The 13,212-nt window shown below is 42.0% G+C and overlaps 1 protein-coding gene across 3 annotated transcripts; it reads left to right on the top strand.

The window, feature by feature from the left end:
• The first annotated feature begins 4,975 nt into the window (after nucleotides 1-4,975).
• On the top strand, nucleotides 4,976-13,103 carry lpcat4 (lysophosphatidylcholine acyltransferase 4). Of its 3 annotated transcripts, none has more exons than XM_042069261.1 (14): nucleotides 4,976-5,489; nucleotides 6,213-6,576; nucleotides 7,078-7,190; nucleotides 7,381-7,441; nucleotides 8,225-8,283; nucleotides 8,635-8,669; nucleotides 9,031-9,085; nucleotides 9,502-9,584; nucleotides 9,758-9,883; nucleotides 10,336-10,492; nucleotides 11,555-11,647; nucleotides 11,950-12,085; nucleotides 12,656-12,810; nucleotides 12,844-13,103. In XM_042069261.1, the coding sequence occupies exons 1-14, from the start codon at nucleotides 5,409-5,411 to the stop codon at nucleotides 12,865-12,867; spliced, it is 1,542 nt and encodes a 513-aa protein (XP_041925195.1). In that variant the 5' UTR covers nucleotides 4,976-5,408; the 3' UTR covers nucleotides 12,868-13,103. The 3 variants fall into 3 exon arrangements, with proteins under 3 accessions (XP_041925195.1, XP_041925194.1, XP_041925193.1); XM_042069260.1 differs by having other exon boundaries at nucleotides 4,977-5,489; nucleotides 12,910-13,103; XM_042069259.1 differs by having other exon boundaries at nucleotides 4,977-5,489; nucleotides 12,656-13,103.
• Nucleotides 13,104-13,212: the final 109 nt, after the last annotated feature.

Here is a 13,212-nt window from a genome sequence, read left to right as displayed (position 1 = left end):
ATGCGTTCACGGGTTTGCGAGTAATTCAAACGAGAGTAATGTGTGCGCAGGTGAACACAGAGAAGTAAAGACTGTAAATATGGTGCAATTTGATTTAATTTCATGATTTTTTTTTATTTTCATACTTTAACGTACAGACAAGTGTGTTGTCTCGTTGGAAAGCCGCACTTCTGCTCTGTCACGCAGTAAAGGTTTCATCTCACTGCGATGAACAGTTGCTGAGCGATGTAACAGGCAATCGGGCTCTAAGGGTTAAAATCTCACGTACCCCCTGGAGTGCCTTCACGTACCCCCAGGGGTACGCGTACCCCCATTTGAGAACCACTGGCACTAGGATTTGGGGGTGGCACCTGGGGTGGCCAATCGAATCTCAAGGGTGCCCTGTGCTACCCGGAGCCACCCCTCTGGCTCCGCCCCTGCACCTGTCAAGTTCGAACAGGGCTTCGCACCCCCTTGCAATGGCCCTGCAGCTCCTCCTAAGACGGGGAAAAAAGTTAAAATAGCCTACGTGATAAACCCGGAAAAAGTTGACAGGTATGTTTCGGTCCCGGTGATTATTTGTGAAATTGTGCAAACGACAGCCTTTTTAATGCATTTCAAGGAAGGAGTGGTAGCATGCAAGCTCCCAAATTGACCCAGTACAGAAGGCATCAATAATTTGTTGGGGAGGGTCATGCGTTTTTTCTTAATCACTTTGGAGGGTCATAGAAAAAAATCTTGCTGGCAAGGGAGGGTCACATCTTTTTTGACTAGCTCCTTTGAGTAGCCCCTTAAATAAATAACGAACAGTCCCTAAGTCTCATTCACCTTTACCCCTTTTAGAACCAGATATGAAAGGTGTGCCCAACGCAACAGAACCAGTGGTGACTGTTTAGCCTAAGGAGGAGTTTGTGTTTGTTCAAGGTTTGAGTGGAAAGAGGACATGAGAAGGTTATCTCTGCTTTTGTTTCCTTGTAGGAATGACGGCATTTAGTACCTGTGCTCACTCTGCAAGCTCTATTTGTGCTTCGGTGTGTGTGTGTGTTGTGTGTGTGTGTTGGGTAGGTGGGTGTGTTGGGTAGGTGGGTGGGTGGATGGATAAGAGAGAGATCGTAACTCATTAGAAACCACATTTGCAAGGTGCTTTGGAGGCAAATTTACAAGAACTCACCTGCAATCTTGTGATATAGCAAGAAACAAACTTTCTCCCTGCACACTCCAGCAGCTAGAGCAGATGGCATCGCACATGGCCACACAATGATGTATGGCCTGGTGAAACCAAAATACTCAGCAAATGAAAATGCATAAACAATATGAGCAAAACAATAAGTCAGCCACAGCTTACAAAGCGTGTGTGTGTGTGTGTGTGAGTGTGACTGTGTGTGTGTGTGTGTGTGTGTGTGTGTGTGCGTGTGCGTGTGTGAATGAATGTATAATGATTTTGGGTGCTCATTGCCAGACAGAAACCATGCAGTTCAAGTTTACTGCATGGCTGAATTCAGAAAACAGACAAGCAAATACTTCAGGAAAATCTGAGTTTCAGGTATTTGCCTACAAATATATTTCACTGCAATTATGCATTATCTACTCAATTAAGGAAATATTATGTAATTGATACCATTAATCAAAATTTCCAGACAAAACCTGCAGAGCAAAGCATGTGCATGTGTGAAGTCTTTACAGTAAAACAGATCTCAGTGTTGTGATTGTATCAGGCTTCACATCTGAACTCAAATGGTGCTTGGCTACATACTGGCATTCTCCTATCTCATCTAGACTAGATTCCCAAACTAAACCCTTTTGCAGGACTGCCACATAGCTTAAGAATATAGGCAAGTTCTGGCAATGGATCAAGAATGTGACAATAATAACATCTGATCTGTTGAACTGAGGCTGGGGAAACAAGTTATGCAAAGTTATGTAAACATTTTGGACAATAATGATAGGGAGTTGTTTATTTGTATTACTGACTGGCTGGATTGAGTCTATGGCTGATGGCAAGGGGAGTAAGAACTGTGTAAGGCACAATAATGTAACTAAAGCCCCTGAATAGTTTATGAAGGTATGACTCCTGCATTTCTTATGGTGACTGAATATCAGGGCTGACTAGGCATGGGCTGAGCAAGTTTAGAAATAACATACAAACATACAATGACATACAATTTCAATAGCCTACAATTACAAATGGGTCATTCCATGTAAATTCACCCAAGGCCCACAGGGTCTCAAATAATTCAGAAAAAAAATACCAGGAGTACCTATGTTACACAGGAGACACACTGTGAAATTAATTTTATGTAAGATCAATACTTTCCAAGTTACAGACAGTTTTCCGACAACTTTTTTGTCAAAGTTCACAAGACCATAGCATGTTTGGTCTGGATGATCCTGCATGATCATAGCTGTTCCTCAAAGTTGATCAACATTTTTTTGGATGGATTCTGTTTAGGCCTTCAGAAGACATATTTGTACTTAACATATAGGCTCTTCATTTATTTTCTTTATTGAGATAAGTAGAAACACTCTCACAAAAAGCAATGAACAGAAAAGAAATTCCTTCAGGGTCTGAACAGACCTCACAAGTCTGACAAATCATTTTGGATATCATCTTCAGAGCACCCTAACACCTTGTGGGAATGTACGAAGATTTTTTAAAATATTTTTTTCTTTATTCTCCATGATCCCTTCTTTTTTGAAAACACCAATTTGACTCGTCTTATGCGAATGTTTATCTCTTATTTTCCACCCTGAACATGGGCAAAATGCACCACTGAGATCAATATGTTCTATATAAAGTAACCACAGGTGCCACGGAAATCACTGAATCAATTGAAAAGGATATCCCCACCCCTGCTCAGGTACTCTCAGGTGATCATGTCAGAGCAAAATATGCCTTTGGTTATTTATTTACACTTTACATCAAAAACTAGCTGTAACTTGGAAAGTATTGATCTTACATAAAAGTAATTTTACAGTATAAGTATATATACTCTTTTGATCTCGTGAGGGAAATTTGGTCTCTGCATTTATCCCAATCCGTGAATTAGTGAAACACACTCAGCACACAGTGAACACACAGTGAGGTGAAGCATACACTAATCCCGGCGCAGTGAGCTGCCTGCAACAACAGCGGCGCTCGGGGAGCAGTGAGGGGTTAGGTGCCTTGCTCAAGGGCACTTCAGCCGTGCCTACTGGTCGGGGTTCGAACCGGCAACCCTCCGGTTACAAGTCCGAAGCGCTAACCAGTAGGCCACAGCTGCCCCCACAGTGTGTCTCCTGGGTAACATAGGTACTCCTGGTGATTTTTTCAGAATTTTTTGAGACCTAGTGTGTGGGCCCTGGTTGAATTGAGGTGGAATGACCCAAATAATTATCAATCACAAAAAGCTTTCATTATGGAGAAACATTAGATTGAACGTCAAGCTCATAGCCTAGGCCAGTAGCTCCTAAAGTGGGGTCCACAAAATAATTTGTTATAATAAGTGGTGGTTTATCATTTTAGAAATTCATATCTACAGATGATGAATGACTCTTTTCACCAATGAAACAAGTAAAGTATGTCTGTTTGCTCCCACCCACATTAGTATTTAACACAACTTGAATCACTTCACTCAGGTCATGAACTATACCTGAGTATAGCTATACTATACCAACTGCTGCTTAACTTGGGTTATTTGCCAGCTAACCAACTGATGAACGTGGAGAAATGTTTGAGTCAGTCCACATTTTCAAGTAGCCTACTGCAAAATCCAAAGTTGAGAAAAGATCAAGCACCTGCCTTAATACTGATCCTGGCCATAACTTCAGTGAACACAAATGGCACATTTTTACAATTTAGATGGGGTCAGAATTTTTGGAAAAGTTTGAGAAACCCTGCATGGCCTAGGCCAAACTACCACTCCACAAGCTACAAGCACACTCTGGTATTTTGAAACCTTTACATTTGGAATGTTGTAATTGGTCACTTATTCAGAGTATTCAGAGTGCATGTGATGCCAGTCTCGCTATCCCTCGCGGGCTAAATGGTTATGGTTACAAGGATACAAGGATACAAGGAAGTTTATTGTCACATGCATATAGTTACTGGAAGTAAGAAATGCAGTGAAATTATGTCTGGTGTCAGCCTATTTGTGCATTAATGGGGGGGGGGGATTAAGTGGCAAGGGCTGCATAAAAAAGGTGGGGGAGGATTGGGATTGGGTGGGGGGCACCAACAAGGAGCACCCAAGAGCAACAGGGGCAAGGAAAAACTCCCTTACCAAGGAAGAAACCTTGGGCAGATCCATGGCTCAAGGGGCTAACCCAACTGCCAGGGGTCTTGGTGTGTGTGTTGGGGGGATGACAGGGGAGATGGGATAGTGTGCTGTGTATGTGGGGAGAGGGCAGTGTGCAATATGTGTGTTGGGGAAGCTTCCTCATGAGACAATGTGCTGTGTATTGGGGGGGGGCAGTGTGCTGTAAGTATGTTGGGGTATTTAGGTTAGCAAGGTTAGGCTATTTAGCAGCGTTTGTTCCCACATGACAGAAAGACTGAGGAGTTACTTTCCTTTTCCTAAGTTACTTTCCTTCTACTTATTTTCTAACATATCCCACCCCATTCGGCACGCTCACTTTTTGCATATGGGGGGGGGCCCTCAAATATTAGCCCATGATTATAACCTTGGTAGACAGAGATTGAATCCTGCATTGGATTGGTAAACTAAAAGAGCTAACATTTTGCGTACACTGAGCTGAAACATGGGTGAATAAACCAGAGCATTCATACTTTGTCTCATCCAAAGGTTTGTTTCGGTTCGTGCCTCTGCCCAACCTCAAGCTAGGAAAACTCTGGCATAGACTATATGCAACCACCGTATAGTCCAGTGCAAGCAGAACTAGGCTATTATGCAATTTCCCTGTGAATCGTGGTGCAAATACGTCAAATGCAGTGACTTACAAATTAATGTAAGCATCAGATGGGTTTCAATCGTTCGATAGGCTACAACCAGTTAAACTTGTATGTTGGACTGGCTCTATGTTTGGATGGGGGGCGGGTCAGGTATTTTGAAAATGACGAGAACTTGGGCGCTCGAGAAGTCACTGTATTGTCTTACAGACCATGTGGAAGAAAGGACTAGAGCTCTCATGTAGCCTTTAACAGAAGATTCCGTAACCCTGGACAACAAGCCTTTGGATTGTTGATTAGACAGTATTTTTAAAGTAGAACAACTCGTTTTATTTAGTGATTTTTTTTTGCATCTCAGCGCTGAGCGTCTTTTTCAATCTGGGCTTTTAAACGTATCGTAGGAACACGTCGCTAATACTGCCACGGCATTTCAAATATAAGATAATTTGGTAAAAGGAACTTATATTACTTACATTTTATTCTACTTTTGGCCCTTGAGATTGTCTTTTGAGTGAATTTAGGTTAGGCTACTAAAATTGTCGCTATGGAGCGGCGTAATAGGACGCAGGAGTATCCCCACCCGTTTGTTCATGAGGTTAAACTTACCACCGCACAGAGGATCCGGGTAAGTTCATCTTGGGCTAATATTCGTATAAAATCAACATTAGGCTACACGTTTAAATGAATAATCTACAATACTAGGCCTACACATAATAAAGTCAGAAATATTTGGTGTTGACACATAGTAAACAAAACAACGGAAACTGGGCTATGCAATCCTATTTGGCTTTGTACGCTTGTACACCTTTTTATAAAAGGATGATACTTTCTGGAACGTAGGCCTACTGTAGGCCTATATTTTTTTCTTACAAACATAGAGGAGTTTTATATCGAAAAGTTATAGAAAATAAATAGGTTAGGTTACCCACAAACTCCCTGCCAGTCAGGCCTAAGATGAAGAACAAAATTGTTTGCACTACTTGTATTATCACAAATAGGATGTCTGTTTAGTGTGGTTGTGTTGTTCACTTTTTTCTTCATGGATGTGGTGCTATTATCTGTAAAACTGTGTACCCCTTAAATTATACTTATCCACTAAGGGGGTTGCAAACCTGTACTCTACCTGACCTTTAACTTTCTACTAATGCTCTGCCAATAATTAAGAATTAGGACGTGAAAAAATGCTAAATCGATTGTGGAGTCTTTGTATGTGTTTCCATATTGCTTAACAATATTAATCTTTACATTTTTGTTGTCTATTTCCCTTTGTGCACTAAAGTGCTTATGAAACCACATTAGCTTAAAGGGTTGATAACGTTTTCTTATAACCTGTGATTGCGCCTTACAGGGGGTCGTGTTGGGCACAGTGCTGTTCCCCATCCGTGTGACACTGGCCACCCTCTGCTTCCTCCTCATGTGGCCTGTCGCGAGGCTGCGTCTGGCGGGCCTGTGCAGTGAAGATCGCCAGAAGCCTGTTCGAGGCTGGCGCCGCTGGCTCGTCCACGAAATCGTCAGGCTGCTGAGCCGTGGCGTCTTCTTCGCCGTGGGCTTCTTGTGGGTGAAGGTCAAAGGTCGGCGGGCCGGGGTGGCCGAGGCACCCGTGCTGGCAGTGGCACCACACAGCGGTTTCCTGGACATGCTGGTGCTCTGCCTCACAGACCTTGCCACCGTGGTGTCCCGCTCGGAGAACAGCAGCCTGCCCGTGATTGGAGGTGAGGCTCAGGGGAGCATGCAAGATCTGGTCTGGATGATCTGGTCACACAGTGTTCTCCACTATCACCTTGCACAGTTACCCTTACTTGTGCAATGGACTGTCATAGCATCAACAAGGATAAAACTCCTGCAGAACTTAATCTTGACTGTAGTATATTGTTGAGCAGGCAGGTCTTGTGTACTTTCTGACTCATGTGTTTTGGCTTCTGATTAAAGATGACCTGTTACCTATTTAGATGACCATTTGCCATAATGTGGAACCTTCCACATGGTTCAGAATCATGTTTAGGCTGATGCTGATCACTGGAGCCCAATTTGGATGACAATTTGTTGACAGTTTGCCAAAAAAAGGAGAGAAACATGTTCAGCTGTTCTGTATTAAATCCATATGGGCTAAATACTTCCAATGCCCTGCTCAAGGTTTAGACAGATTCACACTTAAGGTGACCCTATTCTCTTCTCTCTCCATCCTTCTCTCTCTCTTTCTCTCTCTCTCTCAGCTCTGCTGGAGTTTAACCAGGCTGTACTGGTCAACCGCAAGGACCCGGAGTCAAGGAAGAAGTGTGTCAGCCAAATAACCGAGAGGCTGACATCCAAAGGCTACTGGCCTCAGGTAGAGTCTTTTTTTTTAAGCTAAATCAGATTTTTAGTCTGGTGGCCAAGCAGTCAAGCAGTTGGCCAAGTTCATGAGCATATTAATTATGTAAACATCCAGCAAAGTAACTGATTCTATCTCACCCCCCCCCCCCCCCTTTCCCTGCATGTGTGTATACACTTTCTTTCTTTCTTTCTTTCTTTGGCAGATGCTCATGTTTCCAGAGGGGACCACCACGAATGGCCGAGCGCTCATCAAGTTCAAGCCTGGTAAGCAACAGCTAAACACATAGCAGCACCTCCCATCTCCAAGTCCCACCCAGCTCAGAGCAGGCCCCTGCCAGCGCCATAAAAGGAATAGGGAAGCGGAGATAATATGGAAATGAATGCCAGAGGACAAACACGGGGACAGGGAGAGGGTGGAAGTGTTAAGGGGAAAGGATCAAATATATACATTATATATCTATGTTTACAGTTTTTAGCATATAAATATATAGAGATAGATAGATAGATAGATAGATAGATAGATAGATAGATAGATAGATACATACATACATACATACATACATACATACATACATACTTACTTACTTACTTGATCCCCAAGGGGATATTCAAGGTCCCAGTAGCTTATGACACCAAACACAACAACATAAACAGGATCATACAAAAACAAATCCACATGACTAAAATTAACAGTAAAAGACAGTAAATATACTAAAACAAGGATCCACATGAATGTACTGTACTGTATAAGCATGAATGATCCACATGAATATATATATATGTATATGAATGTATATTTATGTTTACAAATATTTGTAAATACATACAGTACACACACACACACAATACATGACTATCAACATATGTGTGTGTGTGTGTGTGTGTGTGTGTGTGTGTGTGTTTGTTTACAAATCTTTCTTTTTGTAAAGAGTATCTTAAGAGCACAGGATGATCAGAGGGAGAGACAAAAGGACTGTGTGAGAGTGTAGGGAGGGATTGAAGGTGAAGTATCACGTTTATATTCTGTTTTTTTCCTTTAATCTTCAGGAGCATTCTTAGCGGGAGTGCCTGTTCAGCCTGTGCTTCTGCATTACCCAAACAAGTTGGTGAGTACTTCCCATGACACACTATTAATCACAGTGTTTTATTACTATAGGACAAACACACACATACACACGGTCACACGCAAACACACATGCCTGGCTATATTCGTAATAATCAGATGGCAGGGAAATAAAGCAAGACATACAAACACGTACACACACACGCACACACACACACACACACACACACACACGCACGCACACACACCCTGAAGGTAAACAAAATGTTTGCTGTGCCTGCTGTAGCAGTTGGAAAATGGGTTGAGCAATCACTATTGTTTATATAGTGAAAGATAATGATCATAATGTTTTTGACACCAACGTTTGACAAGACAAAATCTTGATCTCTTGTAGGACACAATGCGTTGGACTTGGAAGGGAACCTCATGGTGGGTGGTGTTATTTTAACAGTAATGATAATTCTATATTCGTGTGTACATTTTTGCACAGTTTAACATGACAGATTGTTTCGTGATTAAGTATCATAGAACAATGAGACCTTTAAATGAAGTTGCATCTGTCTCTGTACTTGTGTTGCCATATGTGTCTTAATGTTTATACTCCACTTATTCCAAACCTTTGTCAGCTGTTCCTAAATCATTAAGTGCAATAAATGAGTATCACTTTTTGGATGTGGATTGTTTTTAACACATTGAGTAAATGCAACAAATGACTTTAGGTATTAATAATTGAATGTTTTTAAAATGACATACTAAATGTTTTTTTTGTTTGTTTTGTATATTTTCATAGGCTTCAGTCCTTGTGGCACACCACATCTCAGTTCTATACCAACATGACCATTGAGGTATAGTATAGGTAACAGCTCATAGCAGTGTGTATCCCAGTTTAAATATTTCAAGAATGTGCAGCACTGTCCATTTCTGTGTCTGTGTAAATGAATACATTTGATAATGTGGTCTGGAGATATGTAGGAAAAGGCAGATAAACAAATATAGGAGCATCTTGTTGACAGTTTTCCATTTCCTTTTGAGGTAAATTGGCTGTCTAGATTTTTATAGGAAATTGCTTAGACAGGCTTCAACTCCTTTGACTTTTTTGAAATTTAGTTTGATCCAATTTATTTTGAAATTGAGACTGCTGATGGTGAGGCCCACATCTTTCATTTTTATTTCCAGCCAATCAGATTTCCTCTTTTTGGCATTATATCACCAATAAAACCTCAACCCCATTTCTCTTTCTCTCTCCTTCTATTGGCTACAGTTCCTGCCTGTCTACACTCCGTCACAGGAAGAGAAGGAGGATCCCAACTTGTATGCTGACAACGTGCAAAAGCTCATGGCCAAGTGAGTCACTTTTGAAATTGATGTCTTCTTCAATACTGTTATAGTTGTCATTAATGATACAGGAGAGAGTGTGTTTGTTTATAAGAGGAGCTAAAAAGCAGTATTTATTAAAGCTGCAGCATCTAAAGTATCCGTGTGTCTCTGTGTGTGTGTGTGTGTGTGTGTGTGTGTAGGGCTCTGGGTGTGCCTGCCACTGATTATGTGATGGAGGGCCGTTTTCCTGTGAAGCATGTGGGTGGGCTCTCACTGCCTCTCGAATCACCTGCCAGGGAGACCCTGAAGCTGCTGCACCATGCTGGGTAAGATGGAGAGAGTGTGTATGTGTGTATCTGAATACTGTTTGTGTGCATGCGTGTGTGTGTTTGTATCCAGGGATATGTTGTCTCTGGGCGGGTGTCCATGACTAATAAAAGTTGCAAAACCAGATTAAACCAGATTTAAAACCCCTGGTTTTGTTACTAGTTCTATGTTATCAAATATTTGAAACTAGTTCTATGTGATCAAATATTTGAGGACCCGACTCTTGTCACTGATGGTGTTTCAATCATGGGGATATCACAAAACCACAACATTTGTCTGATAATGTTCTACTCTTAAGTTGTATACCACACCTTGTGTGTTTGCTTTCTTCTTTTCCACTGAACTGACCAAAAATATTTTGTTTTCCCTATTCCCCCTTCCCTCCTCTCTCTCTCTCTCTCTCTCTCTCTCTCTCTTTCTCTCTTTCTCTCTCTCTCTCTCTCCATCTAAGCCTCAGCACATCTCAAGTGCAAACCGCGTTGAGCAGAATGACTGACTGCTGTCAGTCAGGTCAGGAGAAGACTGTCTCTATTGACCAGCTGCAGCAGTGGCTGGAGCTCTCTGAGAGAGAAACGGCAGCAAAAATATGCTCTCTTTTCTCCAAGAAGGTAATGTGTGTGTGTGTGTGTCTGTGTGTCTGTGTCTCTGTCTGTCTGTCTGTCTGTGTGTGTGTGTGTGTGTGTGCGCGAGCCCGATGGCATATGTGCATGTAATGTCTGAACAATGTGTTGTTGTATGCTTGAATGTGTGTCTGTTTAATGTTTCTGCAAGTGTGTGTGTGTGTGTGTGTGTGTGTGTGTATGTGTGTGAGTGAGGGCAAATGGCAACCTTATCTCAGGGTGAGGCAAAGCATACAGAGCTATCGCATTAATACAGTGTGGCTCTCTGAATGGCTTGTGCCATCAGTGCCGTCATTATAGTGAGTGGTGCCAGGTCATGGGTGCCAGTGTGTCTACGGGGCTCCAAGTGCTTTTGTTGTGTTGTTTTTTTTTTTTGTTTACTTTAAGAGAGTTTAATGAGTGCAGCTGGGATGTGCGCAGCGATTAGTCACGTTGGTCATAAGCTGCGCTTCCTTACACTCGTGTTGTTGCTCTCATAAGAAAGGGATTCTTTGTTTTGCCGTTTAAAAGAAATTGGCAGATTACAGACTGGGGCAAGAGTAGACCTATTTTGTGATATTTCAAATATGACTAGTGGGGAGTATCTGTGAAACAACATGTAGGCTTACAAGCATTCTATAGCCATTACTCTTAATTGGTGCAAGTCACATTCAATGTATACATGACAAACCCATGCATCTGTGTACACAAATGTACACTCTGCATTTGTATGTCTAGACATATGGTTGCTTGTGTCTTTATGTGTCTTAGACTTTCCTACAAGATATGAATGGTATGCCATTAGTTATCTATTATTTATATGAATTGCGATCATGTTTAGTTAGCTAAATGGGTCGTGGCTTTTTTCGTGCATATTCTTTCCTTTTTTGTCAATGGAATCTTCCACATTTACCTCTTGTTGAATGAGTGTTGTAGGTGAGATGTAGAACCTATCTGTGTTGTGTAGGTGAGATGTAGAACCCATCTGTGTTGTGTAGGTGAGATGTAGAACCCATCTGTGTTGTATTTTGTAGGTGAGATGTAGAACCCATTTGTGTTGTGTTCCTGCAGGATGACTCTGTGGACCTCAGACTGATCTGTTTGAGTATCTCGACTGTCTCTGGTCTCTGTAGCCTTGAGGATCTCCTGGACAAGGCCTTCAAGGTGAGCACAGAATTGTGTGTGTGTGCGTGTGTGGGTCTGTTCCAAACCAAAGGCATCGCCTTGCTGCCTTTATAGGTCGGTGTCTCGTAAGACATGACTTTGGAGTGAAGGCATCTTTTAAGAACGTGTGTGTGTGTGAAATAATGAAAGAGAAGAGATAGTACACGCCCAACATAAATATATTTGCTCAAGTTGGGATGTGTGTGTGTGTGTGTGTGTGTGTGTGTGTGTGTGTGTGTTCCTTTGAGTCATAACAGAAAGTATTGACACCTTGTGGACTGTTGTTTGTGTGTGCATCACAGCTGTATGACTGTGATGGTGATGGTGTCCTGACTGCAGAGGAGCTGGCAGGCCTGATGGGGGCGCTGGTGGGTGCCCCTCAGTTCAACACTGCAAATATCTACTCTGAGCTGACCAGCAGGGGGCCTGCTAACAAAGGTGAGTATCAGCACAACAGAAAGCAGCACAACCACAGCACAAAAGATGATACACAAAGCAACTTTTTTAACAACGTTGCAGGCCAATGTTCCTGAGTGCTCTTGTTATGGTGTGTTTTCATTGATGTTGGCAAACAATTGCTTTTCTAGAGAACTCAAATCATCAGTAGGCAAATTTGACTATACTATCAGAACACATGGGACTGGTCCTGTGGTTGCCTGGCAACATTTCTCCATGGAGCAAAGTTCCTACATGTATCATCACCCTAATATTTATTTATTAATTCATCAATATTTATTATAATCAAAGGGCACAAATAACTCTTCTTCCCATAAAGCCCATGTCTAAAATCTCCCTCAGGATGAATAAAGTATCTCTCTCTCTCTCTCTCTCTCTATCTCTATCTCTATCTCTCTCATAAATTGTATTTCAACATTAGGCTTGGCACAGGTCAAAAAGTGTGAGATGGGAAGAAGGTCCCTGGTGTGCCGCACTGCCAGTTAACTGTTTGGTATTTTAAAGTATGACAAATAGTTTATTCAGTTGTTTGTAATGCTCCTTCTTTTGTAGAAGAGCTCCTGAATCTACTGACTACAGATACGACCTATCAGGAGCTGGTTACTGTGTATATACGACCTGAGGGGGCGGAGCATGAAGCATCATCACACCACATGGCCAATGGGAAGGATGGCAATCACAATGGGACCATGCAGAACGGCAACACGGTGGCCAATAAGAATGCAGATTGAGAGTTCTAGGTGGCCAATAAGAATGCAGATTGAGAGTTCTAGGTGGCCAATAAGAATGCAGATTGAGAGTTCTAGGTGGCCAATAAGAATGCAGATTGAGAGTTCTACCTGGTATCTCCCACAGTTTTCAGAACCGTCTCAAGTGGACATGACGGATAGACACTTTAAATTGTTTAATATGTTCTACAAGTAGTTTCATCGTGGTGTGTGTGAGAAACTAAATTTATGTGTGTGTGTGTGTGTTTGAGATTTTTTTTTTTAGGGGGGGGGGGGGGGGGTGTTGGGGGTGGTAGGGAATGTTATTTTCACCAGTATGAAAGAGATCTTGACAAGAAGTTTACATGTCTCCTCTGCACACTACCATTGTTTCCAGTTGAA

The sequence above is a fragment of the Alosa sapidissima genome, chromosome 18 (genome assembly GCF_018492685.1).
Source record: "Alosa sapidissima isolate fAloSap1 chromosome 18, fAloSap1.pri, whole genome shotgun sequence".
Lineage (NCBI taxonomy): Eukaryota > Metazoa > Chordata > Actinopteri > Clupeiformes > Clupeidae > Alosa > Alosa sapidissima.
This window is presented reverse-complemented; position numbering and strand designations above follow the sequence as displayed.